General features: G+C 45.7%; 1 protein-coding gene across 2 annotated transcripts in view; it reads left to right on the top strand.

The window, feature by feature from the left end:
* The window catches only part of nrp2a (neuropilin 2a), a 59901-nt gene that overhangs the window by 22176 nt on the left and 11903 nt on the right, over positions 1 to 25822 (top strand). For both annotated transcript variants that reach the window (XM_018660971.2, XM_018660972.2), the window contains exons 4-13: positions 4084 to 4314; positions 5838 to 5993; positions 6605 to 6774; positions 7583 to 7738; positions 14814 to 14958; positions 16733 to 16908; positions 17377 to 17556; positions 17668 to 17812; positions 23321 to 23401; positions 23644 to 23748. In XM_018660971.2, coding sequence (XP_018516487.1) covers positions 4084 to 4314; positions 5838 to 5993; positions 6605 to 6774; positions 7583 to 7738; positions 14814 to 14958; positions 16733 to 16908; positions 17377 to 17556; positions 17668 to 17812; positions 23321 to 23401; positions 23644 to 23748 — 1545 coding nt within the window. The remainder of the gene's footprint in view (positions 1 to 4083; positions 4315 to 5837; positions 5994 to 6604; positions 6775 to 7582; positions 7739 to 14813; positions 14959 to 16732; positions 16909 to 17376; positions 17557 to 17667; positions 17813 to 23320; positions 23402 to 23643; positions 23749 to 25822) is intronic.

The raw sequence follows: 25822 nt of genomic DNA, 5'->3' as shown, positions 1-25822 counted from the left end.
CCCCGCCCAAGCGCCAGTCATAACATTGGCCCTGTGTGTATTTCTGATGCTATCGTGTTGATTGGATGCCGACCCTCACATCAGCGATGGCTGTTACTGTAGGGCTGATTGCCATGTGGTGTTTATTCCTGAAGCACCCGAGTCATCCCAATGCTGAAATTACACTCAAGTAATTAACTGGCAAAGGTAAATTAAATTCATGAATAAATAAACTGAGCGCAAAGAGTGTTTAAGACTGATCAGTGATGAAGTAAACGTGTCCCAAAATGAAATAATAAGGCATGATCAGCAACTGCATGAATAAGATTTGAGAAAACTAGAGCTGCATGAACACTTTGATCACAAACAGCAGGAGGCTGTTTGGCGTCTGCCTTTTTTCATTCTCGAGATTAAAAAAAACTTAATGATGGCATTCCATTCCACAACACATAACAGAGGCATGAGTCTGATACGTGACTGAGAAGGAGCGTTCCTCTCTATAAAAAGCTGCTTCAGACTGATGCAAAATGTCTCTCTGGGCCTATAAAAGTGTCAAAGTGTGGCACGCCAAGAATGTTGTTTTTCTTTTCTTGGGTTTCCTTGTTGTTCACAATGTTGTTGTGTTGTTGTTATGACGGGGGTTTCCACCCCAACTCCCCCCCTTGTGTAGCACATCCCTACCATCACACACTCACGCACGCATGCACACACCCCTCCTCAGATGCCTCAGGAGAGATTTTTCTTCAATGAAATCTCAAACTCAGCTCAAGCAGGAGTTACATGAGAGATCTGCGTGCGTCTGAGTACGAGGAGCAGATGCATGTCAGGTGGAGACAGGCAGGTAGAGTGCAGGTTTTTGATGTGCGGCAAGACGCCCCGTGAACGCAGAGGTGAGCCCTCAGCGCGCCTGGTTGCGTGCTGAGGACGGGTGGGGGGGGGGACGGCGCCAGACGAGACGAGAGAGTTGAAAAGAGTGAATGAACACAGATTCTGCACGTCGCTGCTGAGAAGAGAGGGAATGAGGGGAGGGATGAGAGGAGAGGAGAGGTGGGGGGTGAGAAGGTGGAGGGAAGGGGGATTGCCCCGACACAACATGTGAAGCTGCTACTACATCAGGCACTCATGTGCAAGAGTCGAGTGGTTTCTACCCAGCAACTCACCCTCTCGCCCCCCCCCGCTCTGCGTCACAATCACACACACACAGCAACACTATGACCTCCCCCCTTTGCCAGCAGACATCTCTTGCCAAATGGCAGCTCATGGTGTGATGCAGGCACCAACCGGGGGCCAAGACATGGGCTGAGGGGGTGATGGAGGGAGGCAGTGAGGGGGACTTGTTTTTGGCATGTTCATATACTGTGAACTAATGAGCGCTAACGAAAAGAAAAGGTACTCATGCATACGCAGAAAAGCGCGCGCGCAAATGTCTGAACACATGCATGCACACACAGTGTTGGCACGTGGCAGCAGCACAGAGCGTGTGAAGCGGCTAGCTCGTGCACACTGAGTGTAAAACACACAGTCTAAAACACAGAGTGGTGTGTTTAGAGGCGATGGAGTCAAAGCTGTGCTCAGATTGAAGTTTTCGGCAGCAGGGCTCCAGACTGCTGCACTGTGACCCAGTAAGAAACAAGGCCAGTGTGTTACTGGGTCTCACACATACTGGGAAGCTGTCACACACACCTTCAGACGTGGGCGCACACACACATACACATCATACAGAGAGACGCGGGTGCCAGCAGCAAAAGATACACATGAAAAGGTTAATAAAAGGCATACACAAATGCACTGACACACACTCACACGGCATACGCCTCATGCATACTGCATAGTTTACTGTTTCATTCCTACATTACAATCACATGCATGTTATCACTTAAATGGATTCATAGCATTCATGTTCACTCCAATTTATGCTGCTTACTCATACACAGCAACTGTTGTCACGCACACTCACAAAAACACACTTAACACAGAGAGGTGAGGTCAGTAGTTGAGGGGATGGGGAGATATCGCGGGCTGCTTGATGTAAATTACTGCCATATTTCAACATGCCTAGTTCTGTGTTTGTGTGTGTGTGTGTTTGTGTTTGTGTAGGCAGCCAGGCTCCTAGCATGAAGGCAGATGATCCACTGGTGTTTTTGATGTTGCAGCGCGTGTGGGAGGCGACAAAAGAGGTTCAGTGCCGCTTTTGACATGTAGGGGAAGACTGGTACATTTGTGTCAACATGTTCAGCACGACATATGTACGCACTCGTATGCAAAATAGATTGACAGACAGACAGATACAAACTGTGTATTCACTTTGTAAATATATAAAAAACAGGGTGATTGAAGAAGAGAAAATTTTATGGTAATGCAAGAGGAAAAGCAGGGAAAAACAGATAAAGGGAAGCTGCTAGTGAGGAGGAAAAACAAAATGAGAGACACAGACAGTTTATATCTCTTGAGTTTTTTCCCCCTCTCTGTGCTGATTGGGGTCAGTTCTCTGCCATTAGCCAAGTGTAGACAAGGGAGGGCCAGAGCAGCCAGTCGACCCCTCCGCTTTTACAGGGCTGTCTGATAATAAGGACTGGTGCCTCGGAGGAATGCTGCAGAAGGAGCGCGCTGTTAACATGTCTGTGCTCCCAAACGCTGCTTTTATGAATATGTATCTGCTTATCAAACGCAGCCTGGCAGTTCTCTGAGACAGTGCAGCTCTGCCACATGCAAACCCCCCCCATTTTCCCAGGTTTGAAATCCACCAGAAGCTTTTTCCCCTGAGCCTCTTCAACCTGACCTCCCTATCTGCTTTCCAGCACACTCAGTGATGGGAAAATACTCCAAGAACAGATTCTTTTTCCTTATGCTAGTCATATGCTCGCCAGTTACGGGTGTCTTGGCAGAGGAAAATATATGAAATGTATTTACAATCAGTCTGCCTTGTGCAAGTAATTTCAACTGCAGAGAGGTCAGAAATAACAATGTCCAATGCAAGTGCATGTATAAATAAGTGCCATTAGAAAGGCCACTACCTCAGGCATTTCTGACATATGCAGTTAAACAAAGATCTAATAAAAATTCTGCAGTCTCTTAGCAATATTATCACACCAAGATATTTGCCCTTCTGGCAAGTATAAAAATAGATAGAGATGCAGAATGACATACAACTTAACAGACAGGACTGTTTATAGTCTAATATATAAAGACAGAAATGTTTGAGGGGAAGGAGAATGAAGAGTGAGAAAATAGCCAGGGATTGTGAATGAGACTCAAAGTGTGTGTGTGACATTCGTGTAAAGTCCCCCTTCAGTTTTGCGTGTGTGGTGTGCCGGTCCGCCGGCACCCTCATTGATGTGCCGGTCCATAAACACTCGGCCGTGACTCAGGCTCCCCAGTGGGGGCCCCAAGGAGCAGTGGCTGATGGGTAGATGATCTGAGCCGCACAGCTGCCGCCGCTCAAGGTGAGCCGCCCAGGGCGCATAAATCTGCATGGCTAATGAGGAGCCACCGCAGAGGGCCCACTTAGAACCATTACTCGACATTTGTGGGGTGTGTGAGTGTGTGTGTGTAAGAGAGAGAGAGCAAAAAAGAAAAAGAGTGGAAGAGAGTGAATATTTATTTTAAATGTATGCAGCAGAGCAGGGGTCAGCCTACTCCTCTCTCTAGCCTCGCATAAGTGTGCATCATTGAATATGTCATATCATGTAACATCATAAATATGAGGATAGTGTCTTTTAGGGGCACAGTAAAACCATTCAAGATGATATTACTGATCAAAAATGGTGGCAGAGCCAATTGGTGGGCTGGAACCCGACTGACAAAAAGAGCCATTAGCCTGCTCATGTAGCACAATGCAGCGTTAGACACGCCTACTTGAGCATTTGCTCACTGTGTATTTTCTCCTCCATCGGTAATCATAAACCATGTGTGTTTGTGTGTCTCACCACCGCAGCTACTGTAGATTCCAGCTCACTGTCAGTGACAAACGACTCTCTGAAACACCCTCTGCAAGTCAGATGAGATATCCCCGCGTGATCGATCGCTTACGCCTGTATCTTCTCCTAATATGACCGATTGCTTATTCCTATTCCTAAATATCCTCTTATCCTTGTATCCGCTCAGGGTCGGAATTCTGCTTCCGCAATTTCACCAGCCCCTCGGGCATGATCGAGTCCCCGGGGTTCCCTGATAAATACCCTCACAACCTGGAGTGCTCCTACATGATCATCGCCCCGCCCCGCATGGACATCACCCTCACGTTCCTGACCTTTGACCTGGAGAACGACCCCCTGCTGGTGGGAGAGGGCGACTGCAAGTACGACTGGCTGGACGTGTGGGATGGGCTGCCGCAAGGTGAGGACATACACACATACGCACACGAGTGACACACTGGTACACTCACTTATTAAGGTGCGAGGGCACACGCAGGATTGGAAAATCAATGTTTCTGGGTTCACACACACACACATTCATATCCACATTCAGAGCTCACTCTGACTCACACATTCCCACACAGAAATTTGCATACCAGTCTTCAATTTCCTGAGCAGCCATCGCTCTCTTTGATGTAAGCAGTGTTGCCTTACATTCCTTTACATTACATAGAGGAAACATGATTACACAGGGAGCTGAAAGTGCCTCGGCCCCCCCTAAGGAGCAGCCCTTTCCCATGCCCCTTTTCCTTCTCCATAATAACCCCCTTCATCACCCCTTTCCTATCCTCCCTGTCCTCCCTCCTTATCACCTAGCGCTTCCTTCCTCCCCCTGGGGTGAGTGAGAGTGACGGCCACGATGAGCATCTGTTTGTAACCAATAGGAGGTGCAGAGTGTCAGGAAAGTGGCCTATCGGCTGAGATCAGGAAGCGGTGGGGAAAAAACATTTGAAGCTGTTATCGAGGGTTTTGATAGTGACCACCATAGGGTAGTGTTAGCTGCTGTGGGGCTGTTGAAAACCGCATTAGTAGTGGTGAGTGGTTCACTTCCCACCTCTCCCTCCCCAGACCCCCCCCCCCCCTCCCTTTTTTTTTTTTTAGAATGTGCAGCAGAGAACTGAGGATTTGCTCTAATTATTCTATTTTCAGTTGCTAAAAAGGGATCCAAGTGGATATAAAATTCCAATTATAGCCTTGAATTTGGGAGCTTTGATAGCTGAAAACAATTTATACCATTCAAAGTTGTGAATTAGGAGGAAATTAAAGTGTAACCCAGTTCCAGTGAGCCGAGTCCTCGGGCATGAAAGAGGGATGGGAGACAAGACGGGAAGGGGTGAAGAATTCGGTGTCTGGCAAGGGAGCTACTCTTGAGACTATTGTAATCCTCGCCGGTGCATGTGTGTGTGTGTGTGTATGTGTGTGTCTGCAGCTGATCTCAGTGCAGCTTGCATTAAGGCAGGGATTCCAATCCCCCTGCTGGGCCCTGGCTGAGACACACATGGCAGATGGAGGGATGGACAGGAGAGAAAAGGGAGGAAGAGGAATGATGGGAGGAAGAGAGACTTGGGGAGGGGGGGTTCATGCTGCGACTCATTAGACAACACTTACTGAAGCAGCGTGGCCACTGGAAACCTGTCTCTGCAGTGTTAGATTCCTTTTGTATTTTGATTGGAAAAGAACAGTGGTTTTTGCTGTTGCAAGATGCTGCTAGATGAAATATTTCACTGTGCTTGTTACAAGTAGCATCATGTAGCAAAAGCAGCAAATGCAACCAGATACTACTCTGTTTTTCAAAATAAAAGCACAAACCCCTTCCTGTGTATTTCAAATCAAGTATTTAAAAATCTAAATACAATATCACCCTGAAAATGACTTAAATATACAAAGATGTGACCAAAAAAAAGTGTGCTTCCATCAATTCAATTTGTCTGTGTGTGCCTGCAGTGTCTCCTCTGATTGGCCGATACTGCGGGACAAAGATTCCACCAGAGATCCAGTCGTCATCCGGCCTGCTGTCCCTCTCCTTCCACACCGACATGGCTGTGGCCAAAGACGGCTTCTCTGCCCGCTACAACATGACGCACAAAGAAGTCACCGACTGTGAGTGCGAGATAACTTTTTGGAGCTTGTGTGTGTGTGTTTGTACCCTCAAAAATGCTCTCTGTGTCGGTTTGTTTACCTGTTTTTATTCCCATCTCTATTTTCTCCCTTTCAACAGTTCTCTTCTCCGTCATCTCTGCTGACACTCATCTTTCTTTCTTCATCTTTCACTCCTCTTACCCTCTCGATCTTTTCAGCTCTGCCTACTTTAATGCTATTTCAATCTCGAAGTTCTCTCTCACCCCTCTCAGCCTATTTTGCTCTCTCTTAAGAGAGCGTGATTTCTCAGAAGCAGACTCATACTATTTTCTTTTAGAATATAAATTAACTTCACCTCAATTTACCTAGGCTCACCTGTTGGGCTGCTTTCTGCCTCCCTCTGCCCTTTCTCTGTCTGGATTTACGTTTCGTCTTTTTCTTCAAGCTCGATATTATCCGGCTTAGATCTTCCATCTCTGTCTCTTTGAAAAAAGTTCTTGCATCTTGCGTCATCCATTCTATTCAACTATAATTTCCTTCCTCTTTTCCTCCTTTCTTACAGCTCATTATCCATCTCGACTGTAAAGCCACATCAACAAACACACATTTAAAACTCTCCCTCCTCCCAACAGCGTTCCACTGCAGCATGGCTCTGGGTATGGAGTCAGGGAAGATTAGCGACGATCAGATCTCGGCCTCCACGACCTTCTACGACAGCCGCTGGCTGCCTCGCCAGGCCCGCCTAAACAACGATGACAACGCCTGGACTCCGTCAGAGGACAGCAACAAGGAGTATATACAGGTATTTATCTGCAAGACCATAACTGTATTTTTGTGTTAAATTCCTTAGATATCACATGTTTCCACCTGGATTTCCTGTTTAAAAAAAAAAAATTTTCTCAAACCCAGGTGTTCAGATTAGTGATAAAAAGCATCTATGACCTCAAATACAGTCGTGAGACAGCAATAGAAAATATGCAATTGAAATATAAAGCTCATTTCAGCAAATAGTTGTGAAGTGGCCATAAAGGCCACACAAAGAGAAATATGAATCACTTTCATTTGCTGAGGGCAATAAATGTCTCAAAGAGAAGATGCACTGGGCAACAGCATCTATATAGTGAGGACATACAGCAGGACACACACACACGCACATATAGGAAATGGAGGAACTGTGAACTGATGATAAGGAAGTGATTCTGTGCTCTCAATCTTTCCTGTCTCAAACACGCGCGTATGAATGCATTACATAGACGCACACACACAGAGGAGAGTGGCGAGAAGCCCGTGATTGATGAAGGTGCTCTTCAGGAATGCATCCGAACACTGCGCCATTGATCTTTGCCTCCAGCTTTCCTCCCCTCACACACACGACAATGAGCAGACGCACACACGTAAACATCACCCAGGCTTCCTCAGCAGTAGGCCACAGTCGGTGTCCCTCCCCTGCTGTCTGTGTGACAGATATTCACAGCAGCTGGTCTCTCTCTGGTATCTACATCAACCCCGAGCCCCATAAATCCCTACAGCAATCTACACTTGTGTTCTGTTACTCTACTCTATTCTTTTAATCTAATCAAGTTTTAAATCATCTCTTTTTTTTCCTCCAGGTTGACCTCCAGTTCCTGAAGGTTTTGACAGGCATTGCCACACAAGGGGCCGTTTCTAAGGAGACTCAGAAGTCCTACTACGTCACCACCTTCAAGCTGGAGGTCAGCACCAACGGAGAGGACTGGATGGTTTACCGCCATGGCAAGAACCACAAGGTAGGATTTTATATGCATACACATTCATGTGCATTAAAACAAGCCAGGAAATGACATAACTAGCCTCTGTAAGTTGGAGGTTAAACCTACTCATGTGCATTAAAGGTGGTATATATATATATATGTTTTTTCCATCACTACAACATTAGCAATTACAGCTGTTTACTCACCAGTCTAGAAGAAACGAGTTCAGCATCAAACTTCTACTTCAGTCACTTCTACTTAAGTTAGCATGTTAATCAGTTAACTGTGGCCCATCCACTCTTGTAATATCACTCTGTGATAGTGAGTCACTGTAGCATTCAGTCTGCCTTGTAAATGCAATGATGGCTGGAATGAACGGCTGTTAATTATTATTTATTATATTATTATGGTCTCATTGAGTCAAAGAGATTAAATAGTCACAATTTGAATTTGTAGTGCACTTTCTTTAACCTTTATACAACCAGAATGACGCGTTCTCCAACAACAACAGGGTCCGTTGTGTGTAAGAGCCATATCAGTGGATGCAACATTCCTGGAGGAGTCTTTCCCCTACCAGGACTGTTTATGAACCTGAGTCATGACCCCAGTCATGAGGTAGAGAGAGTGGGAACAGGAGGGAGGAAGAGATAGAGACAGAGAGAGGAGGGGAAACCTGACAAACAAGAACAATGGAGTCCTCTATGTGCCCTTATCTGGGCTTGCTATTCATCATCTCTCTCACCAGTGCATACACACATAAACACACACCTGTGGTTGCAAAACCCTTGGAGTCACACCAGGTGTGGACGGAGCAGGTTTGTGTTAAAGAGGTTCATAGCAACATTGGTGGTGTTTAGAGCTTCACATGAGCCCGATTGCGTCCATACTTGTTTGTTTGTGAGTAAGGTAGGGGGAGCACAGGCTCGTGTATGATTGTATATACAGCGCAGGTTGTTGTTGTTGTCACAGTGTGACCTACAGTAAGCCCTTCTCCAGGGGATTTGAACTTTGTCCTTCATACTCTGTGTTAAGGTCACTGTGGATTTCAAGCAGAAAAATAGAGAGTGGCAAGGGTGGGGGTGTGTGTGGAACCAGTTAATCCACACACTTACCCACATGGCTTGGGACTCCCCTTCTGTGTGTGCTAGTGATTGGTTTGGGTGGGGCCAGCGGGGGGTATTTGACGTGGAGATTATTGAGCGAAACGTGGATTTGTCTCAAAAAGTCAACATCTGTGCAATTTATTAGAACTCCCTCCACCCCTTAAACAGTCCCCCACACCATCCACACACACACACACACGCAAAATCAGCAGACCCTGCCTTTAAATAACCTCTGGCTGATCTCTCCGTCTGGAGATCTGTGCGTGTGTTCGCATATGTATATGATGTGTGCCTGTCTGTCTGTACCATGTAATCTGAGTCCACTAATCTGTCTGAGCAAAAAAATGTTCAGACACTTTCAGACTCAGACAGATGCATCAATGTGCATTTGGAAGAGATATGTTTTCAGCTTGCAGAATATGTACACAAAGTCCGGCAGGAAGATGAAAGATCAATAAAAGGTAGCAGATTTGTGTTAAATTATGGATTCAAACGAAAAAAAGGTTGGTGATTGTTGCAGTAGAAGATATACAGGACTTTAACACTGTTTCCAAGTCTACATTTAACTGAGTGTTAATGTAAGCCAAGCAAAGCCTGTGAATATTCCTCAAAATCAAGCTGAAAACAGGAAATAAAGACTTTTACTAATGGGACATTACACTATCTACATGAAATGTAGATATGATTAAGGATACCATGTGTTTTTGATGATGATAAAGAAAAGATGTCAGTTACAACACTGACTCTGTGCGTGATAGGGCTCTCAAATTATGTTTCAAATCCACAAGGATTTATTGTGCATTCACGCTCTTTGATGTATAATATAAAGGCGAGGCATCTCAGATTACGTTGGATAAAACTTTCTCTTTGTATTTTTGCCGACCACATACAGTGATGGATGGATCGGATTGAGGGAGTAACGCTTTTGACAAATCGCCAGCCGGAGCACAGTTTGGAGCCGTTATCCCAGCCCGGGCCTGATTTTTTTTACCCTTCTCTTCACTCTCCTCTCGTCAGCCAGGTTCTCCTCTGGTCCCCCGTGGACCGCCGTTGAATCTTCCGTGACTGTTAATCCACCAGTCATGTCGTACAAACTCCCAGTTAGCCCGCCCTAAGCCCCCCGAAGAGCCCTTAAGTGGTTGAAGCTCAATTCTCGTCAGGGGGTCCTGTAATGACTGGGATTTGGTTTTTCTAATTGTCATTTAGCAGTGAGTTTGAAGCTAATGTGGCTTTGAAGGAGCGTGTGTCGCTGTGTTTGTGGAAGGTTGAGCTATGACTGTGTCTGTGCATCAGATATGAATCACCCATGAATAAAGGGATCGGCTTGGCAGTTCTTACCTCACGGTGTTTGTTATTGGGAGAGAGCACGTTGCCATTCATTGTCAAGATTTGTGTCCTTATTTGCTGTGTTAACAAAGACCGAAGGATTTAATGCCAATAAAGATTATTTGACGGAAAGAGATGCAGGCAGGAAGAGAGAGAGGGGGGGGGGGGGGGGACTGAAAAAAGAGAAGCATTGTGGGAAATATCTCTTTTTTTGCTGTTATAAAGGAATGAAAGTGCTGTGTGAAGAGAAAAACACCAGCACTGCAGATTGCAATCACCTCAGTCACACCAGCAAACAGGCTTTGTGCATGTGTGTGTGTGTGTGTGTGTGTGTGTGATTTTTTCAACTCATTTTCTGCATGCCAACACATTTTCTGTTTGACGCCCATGTGACTTGTTAATTCTAAATCACACTACTCACATATGCACCTCATTACTTGATGAGACGCTAGCACACTTAGGAATTGCATATCTCACACACACATGCTCACACACTCGCACATAGATACAAACACACAATGATTTTTTTTTTTTTTTTTGCCAAACATAGACACACATACACCCAAACAAATTAATATTAAAGACACACACTGTCATCCGTCTGTGAGGAAAATCCCACCAGCCCCAGTGCTAACCAAGCAGCGTGAGGCTATGCTAAATCTCATCAACACACACACAAAATAACCTGGGTCACACTCACACAAAAGCTTAGTTTTTCACTTACTCATTCCTCATGACATAAAGCTGCATATGCACCCACAGATATGGAGTCGCACACACATGCACACAAACGGAATCAGACATGGCTGTTAACACTGGTACGAAGTGGAAGACTTCAACATAAGGTGGTGTGACAGTTTCTAAGGATCGCTGCTTCAACCTTAGCATGCACACACACACGCACGCACATACGCACATGCCGCTAGCCCCCTCTTAGAGCCAGTAGTGGAGAGTGGCCAGCTGGAACCAGTTCCTACTGTCAACATCTTCATACCGAGAACCGAGAAGGAGTAGGGGTGGGTGGGTGGAGGAGTGGAGGACGTCTGGAGCAAAGATGGGGAGGGGGGTGGTAATGGCTAGAAAGAGAGATAGAGAGAGACAGAGGGAATAACTAGAGCAAGAAGAGGAGGATGAGGAGTGTAATGGACAGAGAAGGAGACTGGGATCGAGGGAACAACACAAAAACGTACGGGAAATGAATAATGTCTTGCACAGAGCTCACCACTTCTCCCCGTGGTGCCATCAGCTTGAAGGAAAACACTGGCAGAGGAAGGAGACGTGCCAAAAACACAGAACAGAGAGAGAGAGATGGTAAATGAATCAGGCTGCAATGTATACATTTATACATGCCTCGTTTTCCAGAGAACAAATGTTCTTCACTCCAACAAGACCCAGTGAAATTTAGGATGCACACTGGCTTCTTTTTTTTTTACTCTATTTGCTGAGGTTTAGATCTTTAGAGAGGGTGTTGACAATAACACACACGCCTTTCACAGTGACCTCGTTCTCCGGAGAGGTCATCAATAGTTAAATACCCATGGTGCCTGCGTCCCGCCAATGTCCACACAAACGAGTCTGACCGTCGCATGCTGCTATGTGTGTGTGTGTGTGTGTGTGTACGTGGGGGGGGGGGAGTTAGACTGTGAGCGGGGGCTTCGTTATATTTTCATGACTCCCCACGCCAGGAGACACAACATGACAACGTTAATTATTCAGCTCACCAAAAACATACCAGTCGTCAGGCAGATTACAGAGGTGGCCCAGACAGCAGGCTGGTAGCTTCGCCCCTCCTCGTCCATCACACACACATTCATACACACATTTTATCGACTACAATTCAAGCGGTGACCCAGCGGACATTCCTGGCTAGTCAAAAAGTAACCACGTTATCAACAAGTTGGTCAATGACCAACCATCTGCTTCCTAAGGCCATTGACCTTTAACCTTGGAAGTAATGGCTCAGGGGTCAAATGAGTGACCTCTCAGGTAGCCTGACAATAGACGGGAGGAAGTGAAGGGGGCAGAAGATGCCGAGAGCTGACTGACAGCTTCTCATTGTCTTAGTCTCTCTTCCTTCTCTCATGTCCAAGAAAGAAAAATGAAAAGTGCCTCTCGAGAGCTGATTCTTATTGAACAAATTGTTCTTTTTGTGTCAGTAATCTTGCCCATATTCCCTGCTTTTATCCAAAGATGACAACAAAGAGAAGCAGCTGGCAGGATTATAATGCACCAGCTAATGGCTTTTTAGTCATGTCGGGCATTTTATACATTGGAATTGGAAACATTTCTGGGAAGTTGTAATAGATGAATATTTTACCGACATTTCCAAACTTTCCACTTTTGGAACTAAACTGTTTATCGGTCTGATTATGCCATGTTTACATCATTTTCACTTGACAATATTTTCGTTTACAACTTAAGACAAAACAAAGTTAAAACTTTTGGTAACAGTTGACACAATACCCCCTAAGATTATTGCGTTTGCAAGGCATATTCTGAATGTGCGTGCAGTGAACTTTAACTAGTGATAGCAAATTATTTCAAAATTGAGGAAATTCCATCGGATTTTGCCTCATAAAGACATAAATGCTTGGATGGAGTATTTCCTGTGTCAGAGATGAATGTCTTCGTTGTTCTTTCCTTCCTTCTCCCTACCACTCCCTGCCTCCTCTTCCACATTCCCCTGTTCATATCCCTCATTAAGTTATATCCACTGCCCTCCATTCAACCTTTTCCCTCTCTCACCCCTCCCTTCATGTGATTTTAACTATTCTTTTGGAGGTCTCATCCTCCCCGCAGTCGTTTTTTGTTTTTCCCCTCCTCTCTGTCTCCCCCCTCCCTGCTGCCCTTTGTTTCACAGACAGAATATCTTGGAGTAGTAAAGACAGCTCTGTTGTACTGCACCGTACAGTACCGTGCTTGTGCGCGAGGCTCGTCTTTGTGTGAGCATGCGTGGGTGTTTACATAACCCCCATAAGAGCCCGCATCCACTGTTTGGCCTCTTAGGTAAACATGACGGCTGTCTATCCTCAATCCAGCGGCAGATACAGTGCAGATAGCCCCCGCTTATCTGTTCAAACACTCATGCTGCTTTGTATTACCAGTGTCGGCTCCACTTGATTAAATCAGGCCATGCCCAAAATCAAATAAAACCCCTCGAGTCGGATTTTGAAATCATATCACTCATATTCCCGCTGGTTATGGAATTTCTGGAATATCGTATCATTATGAGAGGCGTGTGCCAGACAGGGAATTTTACAAATGGGTCACTTTGCGCCCAATGTGGCAGAGAAATATTTTCATACTCTGACTGATACCAGGCGGTTTATCACTTATAATGAAAAACAACATTATCAAAAGAAGAGGGAATCAAATTTTTAGGCGATGGCTGCGTGCTTAGGTTTGATCATCCTGTGCTTGGATTACAGTAAAAGAAAAATCATGTAGGGACCTTGTTTCTTTTTTTTTTTTTAGAAATGATGCCTTTAATCTTTAATTCAGCTGCTTGTAGCTGTTGTCTTTCCATCTTTCCATTGCACAGCAGCTGTGATGTTAGTCACTGTGGTTTGGCTGATATCTGCCGGCCGACAGTGGCTCTCCTATCAGCCGGCCCGGTCAACCACAGACAGAGAGAGAGAGTGAATGACACTTAACAGTCACTCAGTCGGTTAAAAGACACTTCCTCTGCTTATCTGAGTATGTAGGATGTGTGTGTGGTGTGTGTGGTGTGGGTGGGTGTGGTGGGTGGGTGGGTTCTGTGGTTTCCTGTGTCTTTTGTGTCTGTGGTTTCAGTTAGTAGCCACCAACAAGAGGAAGAAAGGCATATGAGGGTGAGAGAGGAGGTGTGGAGAGATATCAACTGTAAGGAAGAGGTTTGAGGTGGAAAATGGAGGTGTTGAGTTGAAGAGATCCAGAAGGATGTGGTGAAGACGGACAGAGAGGAAGAGGGAAGTTATTCATAATTACAAACTGGGAGTTTGGGGAAAACTTTTCTGCCACAAAAAGAAAGAAGGGACTCATGTCTGTCATTGAGTGTCCTCGTGGGTGACTTCTCTGTTTAACAACAAAAAGAAACCGGTCCATCCTGGTTACATTTGCCCTCTGACCCCTGCTGCTCCGGCCTGTCGCTTAAGAGCAAGGAAGGGAGTGTCCAAGAAGAAGTGAATGTTGGACGCCTCAGGAAGCGAGTTTCACTCACATCCTGCCCACCTGGACAGACATCCTGCGTCTGAAGGCCGTGTCAGGTCACGTCTCCCACATCTTCCTATGACCACCAGCATAGAGGTGGATGGAAGTTGGTGGATGAGTGAGCAGTAATGTGTATGTGTACAGAGGAGGAGGAGGAGAGGGGGAGAAACCCTCATCCATCGCCGGGCTTTCCCAGCCTCCCAGCGCCCGAACCTTTGACCCCAAAACACATCGACAGCTGGGATGGTGACATTGGATCCGTGTTTGGGTTGTCTCTGCTTTGTCCGGCCTGCCACTGTGTGTGTGTGTGTGTGTGTGTAGCCAAGCGAAACCATGCACTGTGGGTGGGTGTAAAGCAAGAGACAGTGTGTGTGTGTGTGTGTGTGTGTGTGTGTGTGTGAGAAACAGAGATAAGCACTCAGGCATACAGGCACATACAGTACATCTGCTTCTGACAGTAACCAACCTTTTGCCTTCTATTTGTTTTTCCACAGATTTTCCACGCCAACACAGACCCGGCCGAGGTGGTCCTGAACCGGGTCCCGCAGCCGGTCTTGGCCCGGTTCGTTCGCATCCGACCGCAGACCTGGAGGAACGGCATCGCCCTGCGCTTCGAGCTCTACGGATGCCAGATTACAGGTGTGCACATCAGCGTGTGTGTGTCACGAGGTTAGATTCGTCTAACCTTTTCCTCAGAAAAGCCAACTCAAACAGAGACAACAGCAGTTTTCTGCTGCACTCTCAGGCTCAGTTTCTTGTCCTTGAACCACTTTTGTGATTTACGGATTTAAACCGACAACACTGTGGTCAGAGGTCTGCCTTTTCTATTGTCTCCTTTTGTTTTTGAAACCTAAATATAATTTGCTTTGAACATCAGCACAAAATAACTTCCTAAACCATTAAAGGGAACACAACACATTGGCACATACTCACTCACACATACATGTGTATTTAGGCTTTGTCCCAACCTCTCCCTCACTATCTTTTAAACATGACAAGCCTCAGGCTAATTAAAGGAAACTTTTACTCTATTCTTTCTTCCAGAGGCACCACCAGTGTCATTTCCTTCTCTTGATGCTCTCCCCGCTTCTTCCTACGCGCTCGCTCTCCATCTCTAACTCCCCCAACGGCGCCCCCCCCCCCCCCAATGGTTCTAGATACTTTTTTGATGTGTCCTCTTTGCTCAGCGCACTCCTCTATATCGAGAAATAAGTACCGATCAATCATTCATGGCTCCCCGTTCGCTCTTACATCAGAAACTGTGATTCGCCTCAGCCTCAACAGCTGCTATTGAAATAACTATTAGCTGTTACAGTACAGGTACAGCCACACACACTTTCTAAATATAGCTGATGACCTCAAAAGCAGGCACACCCTTTGAAATGTACACAGACACCACCCACCGGCACGCACACACACGCACACACACACATATGCACTTCCTGTGCCTTTTATTCATTATTTACATCTCCTGCTTTTGCAGTGACATAACAGCATGAAACTTTGATCTGTGTTCTCTTAAACCGTCAGCACAACTAACATCTCCACATCTCCCTTCCTCCTGCCCTTTCTCACTTCCTCTGTCTTCCTCTCTACCTCCCACCCCTGGTCTCTCACTCCTCCTCCCTCCATCCTCCCCCCCCCCGCCACTTGTCTCTGTGGGAGTCTCATCTCTCACTCTCCTCCTTCCAGTCTCCCCGAGCCGCCGTTTTCGGCTCTGACTCTCCTACCCTTGCTTTTTTTTTCTCTCTCCACACTCTTTCCGCTCTCTACTTCTCTGCCTCCCAGCTCCTCTTATTATACCTTTCTTATCCCCTTAATCCTCATTTCTCCTTCTCACATACTTTCTCCGCAAGTTACTTTCAACGCCACTCTCCCATCCGTATCTGAATGAGTTTCAATCCCAAGTGCCTTTGCGTGAGCGTGGAACTTTCCTGCAGTCAGTGAATGTACATGAAATGTGTGCAGCCTAGTGAACAGACAAGCTATTGTAAAGAATATAAAGCCACAATACAGTGAGCTACATAGACACTTAAATATTTGTGGAAGATGTGAAGTGCATGAAGCAGTGAAGTGTGCCCATTCAGCAGTAGACTTAACATATGCTTTTATATCACTAATGGCAGTCTAATTGCATATTGAACATAAAGCAGACATGCTGCGCTACACATCTCTCCTCCCTCCCTCCCTCACTAGTCCAACCTCACACTCTCCCATTCGTTCCAGTCTAAACTCTTAATGCTTAGTGGCCAGTAGTGCAATCCTGCGGTGAAGCTTAACAGCTCCCAGGTGGGAATATGTGTAACAGCGTGAGTGTGCATGTTAGGTCATCACCGAAACTTCTCCATCAGCCCCCACCACCCAGCAAGGTGAAGGTTAAAGTAATTTCTGCCCTCTCTCCTTTCCGCTCCAGATGCTCCGTGTTCAGACCTGCAGGGCCTGCTGTCAGGCCTGCTGCCCGACGCACAGATCTCGGCCTCCTCCAGCAGGGACATGGTGTGGAATCCTGGGACCGCCCGTCTGGTGGCCAGTCGCTCCGGCTGGTTTCCCGCCCCTGCGCAGCCGCTGGCTGGAGAAGAGTGGCTACAAGTACGAGAACATTTTATTATTGCACATTTCCAGCTGGCATTAATGCCTTAAAGAGTATTTTTTAGATATTTTAATATGAATGAATCACTCTTAACATTCACTTCCACATAGTAAGGGCTAATAGTATATATTAGTACAGACTTGCAGCAGATTAGCCTGAGTTGACCCCAGAAAGCAAACTGTAGATGTGTACTTTATAGCTAATGGTGATAAAAATGAGTAAATAAATAAATACATTTGCTGGCACCTGTAGTGCATCTCATACTATGTCTCCTAGGGTCAGGTTTGGTGCTATATATACGTAATACAGGCAAGCAAATTGCTCAGGGTAATTGTTACTTTCACAGTGAAATTCTCATGTAAATATATGCAGCAAGTAGCACCTGTACATTCTGGCTTCATGCTGAGCTTAAAGAAGAGGCAGAGCAGCAATTCAACCATCATCATGTGTTGTTCTAATCCCTCCAGGTGGACCTAGGTGTGCCTAAGACGGTGCGTGGTGTGATCACCCAAGGAGCAAGGGGAGGAGAGGCCGGAAGCGGGGCAACCACCGATAACCGGGCTTTTGTCAGGAAGTACAAAGTGGCGCACAGCCTGAACGGAAAAGAGTGGAATTTCATCATGGACACCAAGACCAGCCTGCCCAAGGTGGGTGAGGGGAGGAGTAGGAGGACATGTGGGAGAAATTACGCTCTGTTTGTTTGTGTATCGCGCCAGTTCAGCAACCGCTGCAGTTTCATGTTTGTGTACTTTGCGCAGATTTTTGAGGGGAACACGCACTACGACACCCCGGAGCTGCGTCACTTCGAGGAGACTGTGGCCCAGTACGTCAGGCTGTACCCAGAGAGGTGGTCTCCGGCTGGGATCGGGATGAGGGTGGAGATACTGGGCTGTGACCTTCCAGGTAGGACACTCTGCTGTTGCTTTATTATATGAATCATTTTATATATGATAATTTGCTGCTTATAGAATTCCAGGGTGAATAATTTGCCCTGCACTGTAATGAACTTAAGTGATCTAACCAGAACTGAATGGACCTTGAGGAAGGTGGCTCACCAGAAAAGTGAGGCTCACATTAGATATGCATGAGAGTCATTAGAGTCTGCCAGAGGTGAAAAGAGACACACAGTGTTGGCAGAGAAAGGGAAACTGATAGCAAAGTGAAATCTTGAACCTGAAAGTTTGTGATTTTGATCCCTTTCTGATACTGTTTCACCTAGAAGATACAATACGTGTTAGCTTCTGCAACAAGTGTTAACATCAGCAGGGAGTGGACAGGGTTCGGTTTAAAGGAATGCGTCTCCACAGAGAGAGAAAGAGAGAGGGAGCAGTGGTTTGTTCACTTTCCAGCGTGGTCTGTTATCCAGATGTGAGGTAGTGCTGGAGACACACACACATTCACCGACACTCGCGCACATATGGACTCTCACTGTTTACCACTCCCTCTGTGCCTCGACAGGATGACTGGGCCTGTATAGCACAACATGGTCAGCGCTTACATACAAGCACACGTGTGGACGCACTCGCACACCCAACAAACCACAGTAAGAGAGATGTACAAATGTGTACTCTCCCCTAACGTTCACACACCCACACACACGCTGCAGTAATCATGCCTCTATAAGCACAAGTTAGGCTGTGCCTTCACTGAGGTGATTTGTGTCCGTCTGTGTGTATTTGTGCGCTCGCATAAGTGCAGATGAAGTGCACTGCTCTCCAGCTGAAGAGAGATGAAATATTAAGAATAGAACGTTGTCATTATCACCTTTACCACTTCTCTGGGCAGTGTAATACACATTTAAAGACACATAGACACAGAGAAATGTACATCTGCCATTATAATATGAATATATTAAACACAACAATGTTAACTATACTTGTGAATGTGCACAGTTATGTGTGCATGTGCCTTTTTGTACACTTTCAGAGATGCAGAGCCGCTCCCATACCTGAGGTAAAATGGTTTAACTCAACATTCTGTATAACTGTCAGACACCATAGTAAAACATGTTATAAAAAGCAAGTCATAGATGCATTTTTCATTTAATTTATATGCAATTTGTGAAACACATGGTGTCTGGCTGTTTTATTTCCCCCCAAAACCTCCTGTGGCACACAGGAAATGATGTGTTTTGCATTTTACTGTTGACTGACAAGTGACCTGCGGGAGGGCGCTTTGCAGAAACGATACACCAGCAAACACCAGCCCAAAAGATGGAGACAAAACGAATGAGCAAAAACCTCGGGGATTGCCACTTTTTGTAGAGGGGTGATTTTTATCAGTGGCACAGAAAACTGCTGTTGAGGGTCACACATTGTTCACAGGCCTACAAAACTCAGCAGGCAGAGTGGACTACTGCTGACATCCTGTAAATCATTCACTTCCCCCCTTCCACACAAACGATTCTCTTCTTTCTGTTCTGTCCTCAGTTAAGCCCTCTTTTGAATTTCTTCTCCTTTATATGATTTAGGCAGATAAAAAAATGTATTTTTTGCTGTTTGAGCCCAGCAGCTGCTACCACAATGAGGCAGAATAAGGTCTCTCTCTCCCCATTCCTACACATGGTTGCAGTTTTTTCTTCTCCCACCCTGAGGCCCAGTGCGTGGGTCCGTAAATGTTTTTGTTCTTTTTTGGTTGCTATGCCTCCTCTCCTTTCCTCTCCTCCCCTCTTCCTCTGTTACTCATCACTCGTACCTCTTTTCCACGCTCACTGCTGTTGGTCCTGACTCCTTCTGTTTCCCCCAATTCATTTGCAGCTGTCTCACACACACACCCACACACACACACACACACACACACACGCAGCCCTTACAGTGTTGTTTTTTTTCTGGTGTACGTGCTCCAAAAATGAAAAATGTATGAGCTCAGGAAGGAAATTTTAGAGACTGATCTGTTTAAAAAAAAATGCTAAATATCATCTCTTCCTTTTTCCAGGTGAGTTCATTTTAGTTTTAGGAGCACTGTATTTTAGAACACACCTGTAATGCTCCACAGTGGCTTTCTGATTCTTTCAAAATCCCAGTAAATTCTCTCTAGTAGAGCTATGGATACACCATCTTCATAGCATCCCATTCTTTAGGAAAGCTTCTCTGTGTGTGTGGATGAACCTTGATCTGAGGACTTAACCCCACCCAACAGAATATCAAACAACGGCTACTTGTCTTTCCCATCATGTTCTTTTGTGGTATATGTGTGTGTGCGTCCGTGCAAGCACATCCATTCATCAATGTGTGTGTGTGTGTGTGTGTGTGCCTAGGACTGCCAAGCAGAGATTTACAGAAAGGCTTTCTACATAATTGAAGAGATTTTTTTTCTCTTCTCTGACATATTGCTGAGTCAGATTCTTTGGGAGTGAGCAATGTCTTTTATGCAGAGATGGTTGGCCCTCGCCACCCCGTGTTAGGGTTTTTTGGAGTCTGTGTGGGGTAGAAAAACGAGCATCTAAAAGCATTTATCCGTGTGTGTGTCTGTGTTTTTCTGTGAGCATGTGCGCAGCTGCACCGTATGTGTATTTGTACGTGTGAGTATGCATCTCCATTATCTATGCCAGCAGCTCCCCTGGGTCCAGTTCTAAGTGTTGGTGTCTCATCCCGCGCATGATGATGACTTGCATCATCACCTGCAGCACTAGACACATTATGTAAGACAACACTCTGCTGCAGAGGGACTTTTCCTGCATTACAAGGCCCTCTGCTGCGCATGTACAGTAAGCCTGCCTTCAATCGCACGTGGTCCTCGTAACGCTGCTCTGCAACATAGTCCTCACTTGCATCAAGGATAGGGCTTGGGGCAAGGTTGGCAGGTCACATACGTTCACACACATTCTCAGTCTGTCTCACATAAACATTCGCATCCACACAAACGCACAATTCGGTCCCATTCCCATTGCCCCGACACTCCTGTCACACCCTGGAAAGGTCAGCACATTTACACTGTGACAAGGCCTGACCTTTGAAAGCATAGAGTGCTCAGGAGCTGGCTAGAATCTTAATGGACTAGCCTGTGTGTTTTGTGTTTATGTGTGTTTAGTTGTACGCACACTGGCGCCCAGGTAATGTGTAGGGCTCTTGGTTTATTTTAACGCCTGGTCCCAAGACTTAACTGGAGGACTCAAAGGTTAGACTGGAATAAAAAAAACAAGGCAAATACTAAAAGGGAAAACAAACAAGAAGAGTGAGCGCAAGAGACAGAATAACAAGGGGAACAAGAGATGGTCTTGCATTTTAAACTTGGGAAGTAGAGAGAATTGGGGAAGAGGGCTGCTTTCCTCACCTTACCTTTCTGGTGGGCCGCAGCGATAAGAGTCTCATTAGGCAGTAAATGACTGGCATAAAGGACATGACATTAACGCTGGGTTAATGTCAGAAGCCGTCGCCAGCTGTGGCCGGCCCTTTCATGTTTGCCATTTCTCCAGCTGGGGCGCCGTCGCGCTCATTTCCACAGGAAGTTCCTTTAAGCGGATCAGTTGTGTATCATGCCGCGTTTGTTGCCTTTAGTGCCTTTCATAGTCTTTAAATGATAATGATAGTCATGCAGAAAGAGGAAAATTAACAGTAGGAGGCTCTAGTATTGCCACTAAATGGCATTCAGCAGGGAAAATGTATGTGACTTTTTTAGCTGTTTGCGTGCCTGTTGTTTTTCTTTTCCAACTGATGAGCTCTGTCTCACATGAGATCATCAGACATCCAAGCCTCGGAGTTGTTTGGATAGGCTTAAATGAAACAAGGCAGGGAAAGCTAACAAAGGAATATGAAATATAATATGCTTACGAATCCACATAACCATTTCAGTGATCATTAATGTCAAATTAGTGCAATATGTTTGAAGCTAGTGTAGTGAAATGTGACAAAAACAAGTCGCTGTGTAAACATATGTTGTTGATGATGGATATACAGACAGAAATTGAAGGAAGAACAGCCTCCACAGTTTATTCACATGATAAATTTGGATCTTCGGTTGAGACGTGACCCAAACCTCTGTGTAAACTCCCATAACACACCAGGGTTGACCCATCTGCTCCTAATAACACAGCGCTTTCTCCCAGTTCACATTCCAACTGCAGCCTGCTCAACATGTGTCTGTGTGCGCGCACATGTGACATTTTTTAATGAGCAAATTCTTAGTCTTATTTATGCCTTTGTATGTTGTTGCTCTTTCTTTGTGATAAATGTGTGCTTAAATAGATGTTAAGGGCAGAGAGAAAACCGTACATTTCACTCTGTGTTTGCTCTCCCTTCTCATGAGTTATAGAGTGAAGGAGACACTCTAACACACACACACGATAGCTCACACATGCACAAGAAAAAAGAGTGGGAGATGGAGTGTGTGTGCTCTGCAGCCTCCCTGACAGCCAGTGAGTGGTCCCAGAGTGTGATCATCCTGTCCAAGGTCGAGGGGAGTTTGTTAGACACATCCATCCATCAGCCTTAGCGCCAGGCATTCTGTATGTAGTCCACGTGCGTGCGTGACTCTGCATCTGCGCACGCATTAGCATGTGGACATGTGTGCCTGTGCATCTGCGTGTCTGCATATTTGAGTCTGTGTGTGCGTCTTAGACAGATGCTGACGCCTGAGCACCCAGACACAACATGACGGGGGCCCCCTTGGGTGCTCTGGGGCTATCTTTGCCTGCCTCCGCTTGTCTCTGACACGCTGGGTGGGATGGCCGAATGGAGACAGGACACCAGAGATACAGTTAGTTTTGGGTAGTGACCTCACTCTCTTAATGATGACATGCACTTTAATTCACCCGTAATAGGACAGATGATGTAGACGTGATGTTTATGTGCTGAATTATAGCTAAGAAATAATGACAGGTTGATCAAAACAACAGTATAACTCTAATTTCCTGTTTAAAACATCATGTCACTGCTGTTAAAGTGAATCTGAACTGTTTTGGCATGAGAGATTAGTTACAGGGAGAGAGCATATGCGAGTTCTTCGCTATTTATTCTAATCTATTAAGAGGGATTTTATTGCCAAAAAATAGCCCACCTTTCCACAGAGTCAGGCTAGCTGTTGACCCCTGTCCCCTTGTTTCCGGTCTTTATACTTGGCTAAGCTAACCCGCTTCTAGAGCTGTGTCAATCTTCTCATCTAGCTCTTGCCAAGAAAGCAAAAAACTATTTCTTTCAGCGCTGAAAATTTTCTAAATGATAAGAATTAGTTTACATCTACATCAATATCTAAATTAGACAGCTGGCCTATGAACAATTCCTTATTCCTTTCTTGTTCTGTCTGCCTTATCATTTCCTCTCTCGTCTGTATTTCCTGGCCCTCCCCAACTCCACATGAATAATTTCTTAAACAAACACTGGGTGATTAATGCGTCCCCTTTACAGTAGTGTGACGCCTGAGGATTGTTTTACCATACCATCTTTGACCTGAGCTGTGTCATGTTTGTTTCTGTAGAAACCACCACGCCGGCTGACACCGTCACGCCAACTCTGCCTGCCGACATTGAGACCACCACGGTCCCCATTACGACCACAGGTGAGAACAAGCGACAACGTGTTTTACATGAAAGCAAAAGAAATACTGGATTAATAGTGTCATTAGGAAGCTGTAATAAGAAAGATGAAAGCTTCTGAAAGGGCTGTATGACATTATGTAGCGACGCTATGAATGCTTCTTTATCTGAAATGGCTGTAAATGAATTTCTCATGCCTTTGTGCCCTTTGGCTCTCGCTCTTACTCTGTCTTTTCCTTCGCTCTCTGCTCCCCCACCTCTACAGTAGCCACCCCTCCTCCATCAGACAGCGTGTGTGACTTTGACCACGGCCTGTGTGGGTGGATGCACGACCCCAACGCCCCTCTCTTCTGGTCCCTGCACAGCCACGGTGAGTTTCCTTATCAGTCATGTGGAGATTCTGCATGAGTCACCTCCGCTGTCTGGTTATCAGAACGACTCAGAGCTGCTTCACTTAAGCTTTTCTCTGTGTAGCAAAAACAATGCAGTTAACAGTTCAGGTTGACTTTGGACGTCTTAAATTTTATTTTGGCCTTGCATGAATTTCTGTATAAGCTTTTGCCAAGTGCAGAGTGTTTGCTGCAGAGCTTTTTTGTATGCAGCTGCAAGGGGAATTCATTTGGGTGCAGAAAATTGCACAAGCACAAATGCATTAAGTTTATTTTATCAACTTCAGTGGGTCTAGACAAGACACTGTTTTCTACAATTAAATGGAGTCATTCTCCTTGTGCATCTTCATTGAGTCCTTTTTCAATTTGATTAAAATAATTCCTTAAATTGAAACCAGTCTAATTTAGCAGCAGCGTCGTCTGCCAGCCCGCCGCTCTTTTCCGAGCGAATGAGATCGAAAATGAATTGAGGGAATCAAGAAGGGGAAAGCGACACCGCCGCTGTGTCAAGCACACACACACACACACACACACACACACACACACACACACACACACACACACACACACCAGCTCTCCAGTCGCTTGCCTCTGCGTGTCAAAAAATGCAGGACGTCTCGGCAGGAAGGGGTTAAGACCCAGTAGCTCCAATTAAGTTCAGAGCTGGAGATTCCAAAGACGAGCTGTTATTCCCAGCCGTCCCTTTACTGCCCCTCCATTACCTCAGGCACATCCCAGATGATGCTGTGTAGACTTCCATCTACTTAGACACTCCTTGAAGAAATAATTATTCATTTTCCCTTTATACATACCCGCGGATCAAAAGTGCAGCTTTTGGCGTGTTATTAAAAGCTACACAAGACGCTTCCTGCTGGGTTTAAGGAGGTTTTTTTTTCGTAGCGCTATTTATAATTTTTCTTAGGCAGGGTACAGGATTGTTATCCCAACCTTGTTTTAAAATTCATTGGTTTTGAGCAAGTCTCCATGAAAGATTCAGCATTTCTCCAGCTGGATGGAATTGAACAAGAGGTTCAGCAAGCCCCCCCCACACACACACACACACACCCTTTTTTGGTCAAATTTGTGATGTCACCTGGGTTATGTTCAGCCGAGTGACAGATCTCATGGTAAAGGCAGACGTTTTCCTCAAGCGTGACCTATTTAGGTCATAACCATCTTTGACAGAGCGAGGTGGGCTTCAAAGCAGCCTCTTTCATCACGGGCTGGTTTGGAAAGGCTTGCTTAGATTAGTCAGGTTGCGGCTTTCATGTTTGCAGTATCATTTCCAGCCGTTTTGACACGGCGCGCTGGCCTTTGATTTCACCCGCAGATGTCAAAGGTCAGAAATCCCAGCCAGCGCAGGATCATTACTTCACCGCTATCGAATCACTGTTTAATCCTCCATAGAATTCCTTTTTCTCATGTGACCCAGAAACTATGATCTCCTCACCTCTTGACCTCAGTCATGAAACACAGAGCTGGAATTTGCCTCCATGGTGTTGTGTTATTTGGCTTAATATACCCCCACTAATAAAAATGTGCTAACTAGGCTTCATAGATTGGATCCTTGTTTGCTCCTCGCTGCAGGAGACCGCTGTGAAATGGATTAATAATGCTCTGTTGTGCTGCGTATGGCGAGGCAGTCTCGATTATGAGCTGTCTGGCAAACAAGAGGCACAACAATGGGGGGTTCGCCACAAGACGCCACGCTTCAACGCGAGGCAGAGGCGATAGAGGGAGGCAGAGGCGCACACATTAAAATGAGTGATAAAACGCCTCGACGGAGTCACAAATATGTTTCACTCCTCATCCTCTCCAGGCGCATACACAAGCATAGTACTGTATGTGTATCACCTTCCAAAAAAAACAAAAAAAAACAGTATCATGTGCAGCAGGGAAGAGTACACACACACACACACATTCATTCCAGAGCTGCGACGGGCCAAGGGACATACTGTCACACACACTGTCTGAAGTGTCACACACAGGCGAGCCTGGGCGTATGGCGGACAGAGGGGAGCTGTCAAGTCGGAGGAAGATTTGTCCCTCCAGATA

Source organism: Lates calcarifer, linkage group LG7_2 (assembly GCF_001640805.2).
Source record: "Lates calcarifer isolate ASB-BC8 linkage group LG7_2, TLL_Latcal_v3, whole genome shotgun sequence".
Taxonomy (NCBI): domain Eukaryota; kingdom Metazoa; phylum Chordata; class Actinopteri; family Centropomidae; genus Lates; species Lates calcarifer.
Note: the sequence above shows the minus strand (reverse complement) of the source record. Positions and strands in the feature narration are given on the sequence as shown.